Here is a 15,523-nt window from a genome sequence, read left to right on the forward strand (position 1 = left end):
TTCTTTCTTGTTCCTCTAATTCAAGGAGATCATTGGGTGAGAGTTCCATAGTGAGATTAAAGCAGCTGGTTAGCCATATCTAATATTGCTTGAGTTTCAGAATTCAATCTTTGTTTGGTCTTCAAAGCCTTAGAAATTATCATTAAAATTGAGGACAAAGTTTATGCCATACTCCCTTCATGGTTTTTTCAGAAACTTTACGCCAGGGGTGCTCTGAGTTACCCAAATCGAGTCTAAAAGTTGAATCTCTTCCAACTCTTCGATAGAAAAGTTTCCATCTTTATCAGTTGCTTCTATTAACTTTTCAGAAGTCTCTTTGAGATAATGTGCTTTAAATGTTGCAATCACTATCTGATCCATTGGTTGTAAAAGAGAAGTTGTATTTGGAGGTAAAAATACTATTTTTACATTACAGCGAATGTAAGCTACTGATGAGGGATGGCTAGGTGCAATGTCAATTATCAGAAGTAATTTAAATGGAATTTGTTTCTTCTCACAATAAAGTTTCACTTCAGGAACAAAGTGATGCAAAAGCTAATCTTTGAATGATGAACCCATGAGTCAAGCCTTCTTATTTGCCTTCCATATTACTGGAAGAGTATCTTTATTAATTCCTTTTAAGTTTCTTGGATTTTATAATTGATGCACAATTAAAACCCTTATTTGTAATCTTATAAACTTGCAATCACCAGCTTCATTTCCTCCTAATAGTAGGCTGATGTGATCATGCTTTAAAACCTGGCATTGAGGATTCTCTTTTTTGCGATGCAAGTTCTTGTATCGGTTTGCAAAAAAAAGGCCTGTCTTATTAACATTAAAAATCTGCAATGGTGAGTAATTTCCATCTTTAATTATTTCTTCTAATTTTTCGGGATAACATTTAGCAGCCTCACTATCGGTGCTTACAGCTTCATCTTGTACTTTAATGTTATGCCAGCCAGTTTGCTTTTTATAGCAGTCAACCCACCCACTACTTACAGCAAGTCTCTTTGCAGTCATCCCCTTTTTGGTTTTTCAGCATTTTAAAAATGGCTAATGCTTTAGTATAAATCGTTGCATAGGTAATAGGCATGTTTAATCATTGAGTTTGGTCACTTATCCAAGCAGTTAACAGTTTCCATATGAGGAATTACACCTTGTTTCTTTATTATATAGCCATGTAGAGACTGCATAGATTGCACATTTTTTACTTCTTTCAAATATTTTTCTTTATCCTTTAAAATGGTGCAAATGGTAGAAGAGAAAATTTCTCAGAAAGAGCTCTAACAGTGCTACCCATTTGATGGCTGGTAATAATTTCGTATTTTTTCTCCACTTAATGAAGTTTTTTTTTTTTTAGAAACTACATGTAATGTATGTCATATGTTTATATTCTCTTCTGAAGAACTCCTATGAGTTTTTGTGGAACTCTAAGGATCTGCAGAGCACAGATTAAGAAACACTGATGTAAAGCATCTAAAAAGTGTTCCAAATTTTATCTATTTTCACATTCATTATTCCATTCAGTATGATACTTTTTTTCCCTGCTGTTTGTTATTAAAACAGACCATAATCCAGCTTTTCCTCATTCTTTGTGTTATTTCCAATGCTTTTTCATCCAGAAACAAGACAACTCTAAATATGGAATAGAAATCTAGACAGTATTCACCATTATTAGCAACTCTATTTTTTCCCCAAATTTCTCCAAATCCAGATGTGCAGTTCAAATTCCTACAAGAGACATTTATATCTATAAAAGGAATCTAATTTCTGTTCTCTTTATTTCAGTTGTCTTTTCTAATTACTTAAAATGCCTATACTTTCTTATTGGCACCTTCAATAGAACTAGAATCAGCATAGACTAAAGTTTCAATGTAAATTTTCCATTTTGATAACTGTATCATTCCATTTAAAACTGCCTTTTATTTCAGTTTCTGAAATGGAAGGCAGTTTCTACATTAGTTCTACTTCTCATTGGTACTTCACATATTAACAGCATGCTCAATTCCATGGAACGCTTCAAAGGAAATACAAAGGAATTTCATTGGCTGATTGATGCCTTAGTTAACATGATTTTTGATTATGTTGCATAATTATTAGTAAGCATAATTATTAATTATATGAAGAGCCAAAGGCTTCAATTCGGCGATGCGAAATTATTTAAGTTAAGGGATATTACATCCCATATTGTTTCATAGCCGAATAAGTAACTCAAAGAGTTTCATGCCGAATAAAGAAACTATATAAAGTTCAGCGAGTCCAACCATAAGCAAATACCTGGATAGTGCAACACTCAGGCAACTCATAGCAAGGGTGGAGCAAGCTCCGATCACTGTTCTTGGTATTTACTCCTAGGTATTTACCTAGGAGCTGTATTACTGTTCTACATTATGAGAGAAGGTCACTACCCAGACCGGTTTCAACCTTTATTGAGGTCTCATGGTGAGTAGGTGGACCTAATTAATACCAAGTCTGTTCGCTACAAACGTGGTATTAACTAGGTCTACTTACTCACTGATGAGACCTCAATAAAGGTTGAAACCGGTCTGGGTAGTGACCTTCTCTCAGAGCTTGCTCCACCCGTGCTATGAGTTGCTTCAGTGTTGCACTATCCAGGTATTTGCTTACGCTTGGACTCGCCGAACTTTATATAGTTTCTATATTCGGCATGAAACTCTTTGAGTTTCTTATTCGGCTACGAAACAATATGGGATGTAATATCCTTTAACATAAATAATTTCATGTCGCTGAATTGAAGCCTTTGGCTCTTCATATAATTAGTAATTTATTAGGACACCTTCTTGGCAATTCTTATAGTAAGTTCTGTTCGCTACAAACTTGGTATTAACTAGGTTTGCCTACTTCATTTTCGAGTCTCAAGACCAGCTGCTGTTTTCTCCCGTGACTGTGATCAAGAACTTGAAGATCCTGTGTGAACCCTGCTGCACGATACCTGCAAGTCAACTTGGTAAGACCCTTTTCTTGTTATTTTCCTTGTTTTCTCTGGAATTTCGATTTTCGCCTGGTGCCCGTCTGTCAGTCTTCCGCCTGTTAGTAGGCGATTTCTGCAGACGGAGAATGCTTGGTGTTTTTCTCTTTCCCAGAAGGTCCACTGGTTCCTTCCTTTTTTGGGGAAAATTATAACAAGGGTATTCTTAACTTTATGATTTCTGATATGACTTCCTTGTTGCCTAGAGTGAAAATCCTCGGTTTCGAGGTAAACTCTACCATCGAAAAGCGGACGTTCACAAAAGCTTTAATAGATACTGTAGGGATTATTTGGATTTACCCCATACAGGGAAGGAAGGTTCCAAGTCGTTGTAAAAGACGAAGCAACGAGAGCAAAACTCTCTTTAGGAGTTCAATGCCAAGGACAAATATACCACCCTACTATAGTAAGAAGTATGTTAAAAATGATCAGAATAGACAGGTTTCCAGTAGAATATTTAAAAAGTGGGGACGCTTTTTTCCAAATGGGGAACAGTTAAAGAAGTTAGAATAATGCAGGACAGTGACATCCCAGAATGAAAGTCGGGGGTGGTCTACATCTACATGAAGATGAAAACACCAGTTCCCAACTTCATCTTTATCGGTTCAGCCCGGGTAATGATCAATTATCCTGGTGTCAAGAAACAGTGCTTCAGATGTGGATCCTTCAAACATATGGGAGCAGACTGCCCCAAAGGCAAATGCCAAAACTGCTTGACAGCAGAACACGGCCTGGATAAATGCGATCAAGCATGTTTAAAATGCGGGGACACAAAACACAAAGTAAATGCATGGCCGCACAGAACACATGCGGAAGGAACAGGAGGTAATATAACCCCTGCCTCCGCAATACCTACAGAAAACCCTGCGATGGCAGAGCAAGAAGCAGCTCCATCTGTACAGCCACCACCTGACACGATGTTGACAGCAGATCCTAAAGTGTTTAAACAAACCACACCAAGAAAAACAGAAAAGAAGAAGCGCTCCACAAAGGTAGAAACCTCTACTAGTAAAACAGAAACAAGAGAAGAAAAAATGGAAGCAAACAGTGCTGCAAAACACACGAGAGACTCAGACATGGAAGAAAATAAAAGGACAAAAGCCAGCAGCCCAAATCCAGCAGAAAATAATAGTGAAGCCCCAACACCAGCAGAGGAAAATCTAACAACAATGGAAGAACCAGGGGGAACTGGAATCACAGATCTCTAATGAAGACAATTCTGACGATGATATGAAATTCTAGGACGGCAACATAAAGGATAGCAATACAAACCCTCCCTAGAATTCAGGAAGTTCGTTAAAGAAGTAACCACCCCACCAACCTCTAAACTGAACCAAAGTTTAAAAATTGCAACATTAAACATAAGCGGTCTGCGCAATCCTCAGGCGCAAAGCGTTGTCTGGAGACTGATGCTAATGCATAATATCAACATTTTATTCTTACAAGAAACCAACTTTTACAAACACTGGGATGTGGAGAACTTTACGAGAAGCTACCCAGTCACCAGTTACTGGTGTTTCGGGGAAGCTCACTCGCTAAGAGTGGGGATACTAATTCACCCCCCAATCACGGGGGGGTTCTTCAATGTCCAGAAAGACGGTAGGGGACGTCTATTGTCCGTGGACTGGAAGTACGGTGGCCGTAACACCCAGTTTGTAGCTGTCTATGCTCCGAATAGCCCCCACCAACGAAACGGTTTCTTTGCCACACTGGAAAACTATTTTCTAGGTGCGCAACATCTAATCATGGCAGGCGACTGGAACTGCATAGAAGATGCACGATATGACAAAATATGCGGAAATGCTAATAACGGAACTGACGAGTTTGCAGCACTAAAACGTTGCTGCGAAAACTTCTACCTTGTTGATATCTGGAGATGGCAGAATCCACTAAAAGTCGGAACAACATGGTGCAGTAGTCAGATATCAACAAGGCTCGACAGGTTCTATGTATCCCAGTTTTTAGAACCACATGTTCTTGGGGTACGTCATATCGCTGTAAGAGGTCTGCTAACAAACCACAAAATGGTGCTATTAAAAATTCGGATGCCAGAAATAATAGAAACAGCCAGAGGTCCTTGGAGGCTCCCTCCCAATTTCCCCAGTCTTTTTAGCAATAATCTGCAGCACCTCTGTAACGAATGGAGAGACACCAACTGGGAAACCTGACTACAGTTCAAGTCACAGGCAAGGGAATTCTTTCAACAGTGTGGGCGTGAAAGGGCACACCAACAGAGACAGTGTCTGAGGGATCTCTATAGAAGGCTCGGCTGGTACCGCACCAACGAGCGGAGAGGAGTTCCGTGTAGCGATCTTATCAGACAGGTAGAAATCGAGCTACAAGAGCGGCAGAGTAGAGTCGAGGACCTCGATTTTTGAGCGAGACTCTGTCTCAGATATTTGGAAACACCTTCCATCGCTTTCTACAATCAACAATGGGTGGCAGCAAATGATGAGTGAACGGTTTACCAGATCCAAGAGAATGGCCAACTGCTAAAATCAACCCCTGAAATACTTCAACCTTTCCATCAGCAGTACCTCGGCGCTTTTTCTGATCAGCAGAGCGCAGATATTTTCAGTGAGTGGGACAATTCCCGAGCATCTTAGCGCTCTGCATGACAGGCCGATAACTGCTGAGGAAATAAAAAAGCGCTTGCAAAACAATGAAGGCAAGAAAAACCCCAGGGTTAGATGGATTAGGGATAGAATTCTACCGATCTATCTGGGACTACGCACTGCCAGTTTTAGTAAAAATATTTAACGAATTCCTCATTTTGGGAAATATCCCCAAGGAATTCGTTAAAAGCTACACAATTTTTATCCCAAAGAAAGATCAAGATCACACATAGCTGGCGACCGATCTCCCTAACCAATTCAGATTACAAAATATTTGCAAAAATTATCTGCAGCCACATCAAACGCGATATAGAAAGAATCATAACAAGCTCCCAGGTTTACAGAATACTGGTAGATCGATGGAATTAAATCTCTTTTTCTTAAGAGATCTAATCCGTCTGGCCAAAAACAAAAATTACCCTTTGGCACTTCTCTCTATGGATCTAGAAAAGGCGTTCGACAGCGTCAGACACGTGTACTTGCAGGACATCCTTCAGAAAACAGGTGTGGGCTGGAAGCTTTGCCAAACAATTAAAAACATCTATGCAGAGGCCTCCACCCAAACAGCTATCAACGGGTTCCGAGAGGAACCCGTTCCTATTAAGAAGGGGGTAAGGCAGGGCTGCCCACTAAGCACTCTCCTCTTCTCACTCGCGTTAGAACCCCTCATAAGAAAAATAGATAACTCCCCTGCAGTTAGAGGAATACCGTTATCCCTAGTCTCCAGACAGAGCAAAATTGTTGCATATGCCGATGCTCAGAGACTCTGGGTCCATCTACATTTATTTCGGCATATTGCAAAAATTCAGTGTGGCCAGTGGTCCTCGTGTTAATACTTCAAAGATAAAAATTAAAATTTTTGGAAATTTCCATACAAATAACCTTCCCTGTGGTTTAGTCCCGCAAACTCAGTCCCTAACAGTACTAGGCATCCCATTCACGACGAGCCCGGTACTGCCTGTTGAGAAATTCCGGGAAGAGTGCACAAAGAAAATAAAACCATTTAAACCCAATTATTTCTCCTTCTACGGAAGAACAGTAATAATCCCCATGCTAATGCATACAATAAATATAACTAATATAAAAAAAACCCAAGAGAATCAACTTTACAAAATACTAATAGATTTTTTTCGGAACGGAAGAAAGCACGAGGTTAAAATAGAATGTCAAATCTCAAAACCAATCAAGGGGGTTTCTCACTTCCGAAATTAAACTGCCTATTCTATGCAAACGCTCTCAAAACCATAGGGAAGGCCTTAAAATCAAACCATATTTCAGGCTCCCTAATTAAATACTTTCTAGGGAATTTTCTTCCCTACTTCGGGACCACGGGACATGCTGATCCCAGCGCAGAAGTTGTGCCAGAATGGTATTATCCACTATGCCAACAGCTTAAAACAATTTAAGCTGTTGGCATAGTTGTAAGGGATAGAAATCCTAAAATTAAAGCCACAAGCAAGATATTCGAAGTTCTTTCAACTTTCTAGATGTGATACATCAAATATAGAAGCCAACATGGAAACGCTATTTCAAAATATCAGAAATAGCTGGGGACAGCCATTTCACCGGGATCTAGCATGGCGAATAGCCTATGGTCGGTTACCGGTGAAACTGGTTATGTCCCGATACAATTCAAGACCGTGCGACCCCTTCTGCGACATTTGCCAGAGCGTTGAAACGGTGGGACATTTTATTTACTTGTGCCCCCCCCTCCTCTGCCAGACGTATCTGGCAGAGACTAAGCGCAATACTGGGAATCCAACCACTTACACTAGAGGAGGTCTTGTACCTGCAATTTCCCCCACCAGTCAAGAAAATTCGGAAATTTACAATTTTCCTCATCAATGTAATCAAGTATAACACCTGGAAAGTGCGAAAAAAGTCCCAAATCAGCGATGAAAACATAACAAGCCAGAATCCTCAGTGGAATCTATTTCTATCTCCCTAGGTTTTTCACACAAGAAAGGCATATACTAGGGGATGGGAGGGTTGTAAATAAATGGTGCAAACCTCCTATCCTCTGTGTCTTGAGAAAGGGCCTAATCATACCGTGTCTCTTCCTTTAAAAAGTAATATCTGTTTTTCTTTTTCTTTCTTCACGGGTTCTTACAGTTCATATAGGAGGGGACAGATCTGAGAACCCGGGCTGTGAAGACTTACAGCGAGGCAGCGCTGCTCCTTCACTGGTAGCTGACCATAGGCTATTCGCCATGCTAGATCCTGGTGAAATGGCTGTCCCCAGCTATTTCTGATATTTTGAAATAGCATTTCCATGTTTGTTTCTATATTTGGCATATCATATCAGGAAAGTTGAAAGAACTCCCAATATCTTGCTTGTGGCTTTAATTTTAAGATTTCTATCCCTTCGGTTTTAAATTTTTTAAGCTGTTGGTATAGTGGTTAATACCATTCTGGCACAACCTCTGCACTGGGATCGGCATGTCCGTGGTCCCGAAGTAGGGAAGAAAATAAGCGTTCTTTTTTTTCTTTTTTCTGGAGGAAAAAAAAAAAATCCTGGCTTAAGTTTTATACTAAAACAGGTGTTAGGAGATGACCTCCATAGACAACCTGGTTAGTTAAATTGTTAATTTAAAATATATTTTACGGGCGAAAAATAAGACAAGTTTATATCAAAGTTTTTTTTAAAGAACAGGTGCAAGGAGATGATGTTCAGAGACCTTTCAGCCACAACCTCTGAGTTGTACAGCTAAACAGGTTGACTGAGGCCTTTTTACTACCTACTACTATCATACTCTACCTTTCGTTCTCTTCCCCTCTTACTACCTGCTGACTCTCAGCAATCTTTACACTCCAAACGCCGATGATGAAAGACATTAACTCCCATTCTACCTACTCACTGATGAGACCTCAATAAAGGTTGAAACCGGTCTGGGTAGTGACCTCTCAGAGCGTAGAACAGTAATACAGCTCCTAGTCACTGATGATCGGGGTATGTAAGTTCACTTATAGCAGGGTATGTAAGTTCTGTTCGCTACAAACTTGGTATTAACTAGGTCTACCTACTCACTGATGAGACCTCAATAAAGGTTGAAACCGGTCTGGGTAGTGACCTTCTCTCATAATGTAGAACAGTAATACAGCTCCTAGGAGCTGGGTTTCACATTATGAGTAAATACCAAGAACAGCGATTGGAGCTTGCTCCACCCTTGCTATGAGTTGCTTCAGTGTTGCACTATCCAGGTATTTGCTTACGCTTGGTCTCTCCAAACTTAATATAGTTTCTATATTCGGCAATGGAACAATATGGGATGTAATATCCCTTAACTTAAATAAGCATAATTATGTTGCTGAAGTAATCATTTTTGCAATTACAAGTGTGATTGATTACATGTGACCCATTATGTCAATCATTTAGCATTAAATGCTATAACTTATTCCATGTTCTTTAATGCTTGGACAAATCTTATAGTAATTATTTAGAAAGAGGATGAAGTAAGATTTTATGTTATGTTTTGGTATTATCTAAGAAACATCAAATATATAAACATACTACTACTACTACTACATTTTATGTCAAATCACGTAAGAATAACTTAGATATGTAAGTTTCAGTGTTCAAATATTTTTATTAATAATTTCCAAATTTATTGAAATAAATAAATTTAGATATATTACCTGCTGCAAGAGATCGTACAGATCGACCAGACCGTTTCAATTTATAAGTAACATCAACTTCATTTGGAGAGCCATTTGGAAGTGAAGTAGACTGTTTTTCTGGAGATAACAGTTGGGGAATATCACGATGCCTGTTTAATGGTGAAATTGGTGGAGACTTCTGAATACCTTGATCATACTTCAAGAGAAGAAGTAACCTAAGACCTGTCCTAAAATTTTTAGAACTTTATTACTTAAGATAGGTACCTTTTGCTATTAGGAAAATTTCAAATTGGCTATGAAATGATACAAGATTATTACAAATGAGCAATAAATCTTTGGAAGGATTTATTATTATAAACTAAAATAAAATAAAAACTTACAGAAGTAAACTTAAAACAACTAGAAGAAAATTCCAAGGTTTGTAATACATTTGCAGAAATGACAACCTAAATGCTAGGCAGCTGGTGTTCATTTTCATGTTTGTATAACAGCAATTCAGCAATAGAAACATGCAATTTGGTACTATGTATCAGATCTGTGACCAATATTCAAAGTACAATCTTTAAAAGTTTATTGTCAAACAACTGTTTAGATTGTGAGTTATTCCTAGTATAAGTTCATGAAGCATGTAAAAAGGGTAAAGTTCTAAATGGCTTCATGTTTGATGCAAACTATAGTACTTATAGTGAAGATTTATATAAAAAAAATGTTTCAAACCAGGGGTTCCCAACCTTTTTATTTCCTAGAGCACATTATAAAATACCGATAGGGCAACGGGCACCATCTATTTTTTCAAGCAAATTTGTTGAATTCGTTTGTTGAATGAATACATACAAAGTTTACATTATAATCAAATGTTTTATTACTTAAAAGTTTACATTATATAAAAATTTAAATATATATATGCAAGTTAGTGTGATCTTTGGCATTGCATTTCATTGGCCAGTACTTCATAATTAGGAGAATATGATGATATTCCAGTTCTTAAACTGGAATGAACAACTTCGAATGTGCGTCTACTTTACATTGTATGCGTTTAATACTCGTCATGTGTCATATAGCATGCCATAAATTGTTGCGTGATTATTTCAAACTATACGGCACACGGTTGAACAGCGGCGGGCACACACAAATTGGTCGACGGGTGCCATGGTGCCCACGAGCATAGGATTGGGAACCCCTGTTTCAAACCATAAAGAGATCATTTGCAATGATCCTACAAAATGTACATGATTAAAAAAACTATTCACTTATTGTAACATGACATATATACACTACCAATCAAGCTGGATGTGATGCAAAAGTTTTTGCTATAAGCAATGATTAACGTAAATTGTACACTTACCTACCCAAATCCCCAACAATCCCCTCCACTTTCCTCATACCCTTGATCTTTAACAAATTTTCCTTCCAGACACACTGCTGTAGAAGTTATCTCCCCTCTCAGCAACTCAGACCAAAATCTTGTGCAAGTTTCCAGTCTTACAAAATGTCCCCTCCTCTGACCATACCCAACCTCATGTGCTTTGACACTATAAAGGTATCAAGCTGGATGACCTCCATAACTATTACTCTTTTCCATGGCATAACTATTGCTTTCTCTGTTCTGATCCAGACACCTGCACTAAGTCACAGAAATCATCCACAATGGCATGATGGCATTCATCTCTGATTCCATTCTAAATTCCCACCGACTTTCCAAGCACAAGTTCAACAGAAGACATCTGAAAGTAGTTGAAGAAAACAACTCAGCTTACGACAGGTGGCTTGCATCAAGAACCCTAGCTTCCTACTCAGTCTATGCAGAAATATACAATAAATGTAAAACAGTTATCAGCAAATCTAAATCCAATTTCATAAAGACCAATAGCAGAAAACTTGCCTCTTATCCAAATGGGAGGCATGCCTTCTGGTCACGCAAAAAATCCAGCAGATGCAACTTCTGCTCACCTGCACTTCCACCTCTCCCATCCAGATGGTACTACTGTTACATCACCCAAAGAAAAAGCTGACTTCCTGACATCAAGCTTTTCCTCCAACTCCTGCACAGATGACGAAGGCAAATTGCCTCCTTCCCTGCCAGCAACTGAGCACCATATGCCTCTGTGGTGTCTCAGCTAAAAAAGATATAAGAAGAATATCAGATAACTTTGGCATTTTAAGGAAGCAAGCATATATCCAACCCATTCCAAAAAAAGGGAAACAAAAATTTACCGTCCAACTACCAACCAATTACCATCACCTCAATCCTCTAAAATAATGGAGAAAGTTATCAATAGTCAATTTCTTCATTATCTAGAAGCTCACAGTTAATCAGCAACCACCAGAATGGATCTACCAATCAAGATCCATAACTGATTTCTTAGCCCATAGATGGCGAACCTATAGCACGCGTGCCAGAGGTGGCACGTCAACGATTTGCAGGCGATATCCTTTTATACACTTATAAATTATTCAACCTTTTTTTAATTGTTACAATACATACAAGTTAAATTTTGTTTTACACGAAAGAAACTAACCAACAAACACAAAGCCTACTGTAGGAACAAGGCCCAGCAGCTGAAAACTACAGCTGATGTAAAGAACCTCTAGCCATTGGCTGAGGGCCATAATAACATGACTCAGCTGATAGAAAAGAACTGTGTTTAGTCTCCAAAACTTTTCATTATTTAAAAGCTTATTAATTAACTCAAGTTTATTATCTTTAATATTTTTAGCATATGAAAAGTCACCAGCTGCAACTTTGTCAAAACACGTCTTCTAAGCATATGATATTAAGAGTAACATGGCTGTCATATCTGTCGAGATATGAAATTTTTCTTTGCCTCAGTCGACTCATTGTAAATCCGGGTTTCTCAACTGCCAGACCCTGGCATCAATTATACCAGGCTGCGAGAGGTTCTTTCTTCTGAAATTTGTCATTTTTCGTCATCTGTCATTTTTCATGAATAAATATTTTATAGTGGAAATATTCTGAGGACAATATAATATTTGTGAGTGTAACAAAAAGCTCAGACCCAGAACACCTAAATAACATCTATGTAGGAAATGCCAGTGACGAAGCTGCATATTTTTAAACATGGAAATATTCATGAGTAATCAGGAATTTTCAGATATCGAAATCTTTCAACATTCGGAAGTTCGTTGGTTGTCCTGCAGTGAAGTTCACAAGAGGTTATATGAACTTCGAAAGGAAGCTGAGCTATTTCTAATTAATAAGAAAAGTGACATGTCCCATTATTCCCAGGATGAGAAATGGGTAGCCAGGCTGGCATATCTCAGCGATATATTTTCTTACATAAAAGAGCTGAATTAAAACTTCAAGGTACAGAGATACAACGAAATTTAATGCTTGGAACAAGATCGAATCATTCAGAAAGAAACTCAAACTCTGGTTTCATATGTTTCCAGAAAGAAATAATGAAATGTTTCAGTCATACTCAGATTATATTATGGAAGCAGATGATTTCTACTCACAGAATTCAGTTTCAGATATTATTGCAGCCCACTTGAAGATGTTAATGTTGTCAACTGAAAAGTATTATCCCAAATATGAGGATTCCTGGAGGCAAAATATGTGGGCTGTGAACCCTTCATTTTGAACAAAAAGAGACAGCCCTTTCCCATGAAAAAATCCTTCAACTTTTGAATTATCATTGGACAAAGAACTGGAAAGTACTTTTAATTATATCAGTAATTCGAAATTCTGGATAAGAATGAAAAATGAATATCCAAATTTATATGAAATATCAATGAGATTTCTTCTTTGTCTTTCTACCACATATATTTGTGAAACTGAATTTTCTGTCATGATTGTGCTTATAACGAAACAGACAAACCGCTTGAAACTTTCTGACTGTCTCTGTTTGGCTATCACTTCATCCCTGAATTAATAAGCTAATGGACAGAAAACAGCAACAAAATTCTTACTACCATAACTGAAACTTCCAAAAACTCAGTTGTAGTAAAAGAAACTAAGTTTAACTTTTTCAATAAGTTTTAATTTCTGCATTAAAATTATGTATTTTTAAATTCAAAATATTAGTTATTGTTGGAACTAGTGTTTAAAATCGAGAGATTCATACATATTTATTAAATTACATCCTTTGCATATATAAATATTGGGCGTGTGTATGTGATAATACCGTATTTATTCGAATATAATTCTCACTTTTTTTCCCATAATTAAAGCTAAAAATTTGTAGCGCAAGATATCTGCAGAGATTTTCAGAAACCCAAACAGTGAAATCTTTCTTCCCATTATTCAAACAAAAATTAACATTAATTTACAAGACGAGATACATAAAGAACAATCCTTCACGAATGACTAATGAGAAGTGAAAGCATACTGCTAAATAGACAGCAATGGTAGACCAGTATAGCTAGAGCAGCTATGAAGACATGCATATGATTGGTGCAGTATTAACAAAAGATCGCGCAACTCAAAGATAAAAGCAAGCTGACAATTTTTTAACTGAAATGCCAATTCTCTTCAACTGAATCCCATAACATCTGCAACTGTCATAACAACACTCACTATATATTTCTTAGATTTAATACATAAACGACGGGGTGTCATTCATCGTTCTGATGGAACTTCTCATTACTGGTGGGTTCAACGTACACAAAGTTTCAACCCTTGGTTGATTTCTATTGCTGCTTGTTTGCGTTTGAGCTGGCGGGGGAACTCGCACAAGCATTATATGTCATTTTCAATTTGTGATAGAATTTTATTTGAAGTTAACCTTTGTGATCTGTCATAATGACATCGAGAATTTCAAATACAATAAAATAAACACTTATTTCATGTAATTGAAAATTGGACAGTAGTTTTTAGTTAGATACTGTGTTTCTGGTGCAGTTTTGCTCGAGTTTATACAGCATAGTTTCTGCGAGAGGGGATATGTGATTCATTAGTTAGCACCGTTTTTATTCCAGCTGTCTCTAATTGCACCATTTGTTGAGAAATATATTACACAGACTGCAAATGTTTCTGTACCTTATTCAGTGATAAAACTACTTGTTTTTCATGCATCTGCAGTATAGTGGTTTTGGGAAGGCATGTTGTTTACTGCAGGGAGCGAGTTACTATCGCCCCGACATGAATGTGTTTAAACTTTTTTCGTGTGTGAGGTATATGCAAAACTTTTTAATGTCTTTTTTCGTAAAGTAAAATCAGGGGTGCGAGTTATATGCAAGGGCAAGTTATATTCGAGTAAATATGGTGGGCACTTCGCCGATAATTTGGCATCCTTCTGATGCTTCCCCTGCTCAGTTGAGGTCTATGGTGAGTTAAAATTCATAAATATTTTTCTCACTGCAGTTTTTTTTTTTCCAAACCAATATCATTAAAATCAATTTAATTATACAGTAATCAATTTTACACTGAATATTATAAATTTATATATCCATAAATATTATAAATAAAATAAATTATTATTTATAAAATTATGAATAAATAAATTATTTATAAAATATTATATATACAGGTAGTCCTCGACTTACGATGGCCAAAAATTATTATTAAAAATTCTCTAATTTAACTTTGCTGCCAGCATATACATACATCATATTGCTTTTGTATACGCATCGCAGGGTGTCGCCATTAGTCGACAAGCAAAGTCTATCACCAATATACAATAGCTGCTGCTATTATTCACTCACTTCTAACTTTTCACAGCCTTTGGCATGTTAGTTACTAATCAGCAGTCGAAGTGTTCGTTTCTCTCGTTGCAATTTTTGTATCTCGTCATAATAACCCTATCGTGTCCAGTAAGAAAAATAATACTACTGATGAAAATTCCAACATAAAAAAGAAGGCGTGAAAGCTTTAAGTTTAGATGTTATAATGAAGGAGATTAAAGCATATGTCAAAGGAAAGAAAGTCGGTGAAATAGCACAAGAAAAACTACCACATTCAACTGTTTCAACAATCATAAAAGATAAATCAAGAATAATGGAGGCAGCTAAAGGGACATTTAATATGAAATGTACAGTTTTAATGAAAAAAAGAGAAGGGCCAATTCATGAAATGGAGAAGCTTTTAATGATATGGATAGATGATCAAATCAACAAGAATATTCCTCTCCGTTTGTTTATAATTCAAACAAAAGCATACAGCCTATTTGACAATTTAAGGAAACAACATAAATACGGCGAGCATACATTTAATGCTAGTAAAGGTTGGTTTTATCGATTCAAAAGCCGATTTAACTTGTATAACATATGAATAACAGCAGAAGCTGCTAGTTCCGATTTTGAAACTGCTGAATTTTTCAAGAAAAATCTGAAAGAGATGATAAAAGATGAAGGATATTTGCTA

The 15,523-nt window shown here is 37.2% G+C and overlaps 2 protein-coding genes across 2 annotated transcripts in view; one reads left to right on the forward strand and one right to left on the reverse strand.

The window, feature by feature from the left end:
- The window catches only part of LOC150092747 (uncharacterized), a 236,806-nt gene extending 233,926 nt beyond the window's left edge, over positions 1-2,880 (forward strand). Inside the window, exon 8 of the mRNA XM_090414467.1 lies at positions 2,832-2,880. The gene's annotated coding sequence lies outside the window, so the exon portion shown is untranslated. The remainder of the gene's footprint in view (positions 1-2,831) is intronic.
- Pex16 (peroxisomal biogenesis factor 16) overlaps positions 1-15,523 on the reverse strand; it is a 131,488-nt gene that overhangs the window by 66,582 nt on the left and 49,383 nt on the right. The window contains exon 4 of the mRNA XM_090414466.1: positions 9,220-9,428. Within this exon, the coding sequence (XP_090270592.1) occupies positions 9,220-9,428 (209 nt within the window). The remainder of the gene's footprint in view (positions 1-9,219; positions 9,429-15,523) is intronic.

Source organism: Typopeltis vanoorti, chromosome 25 (genome assembly GCF_054136105.1).
Source record: "Typopeltis vanoorti isolate ZY-2024b chromosome 25, IOZ_Tvanoo_1.0, whole genome shotgun sequence".
NCBI lineage: Eukaryota > Metazoa > Arthropoda > Arachnida > Uropygi > Thelyphonidae > Typopeltis > Typopeltis vanoorti.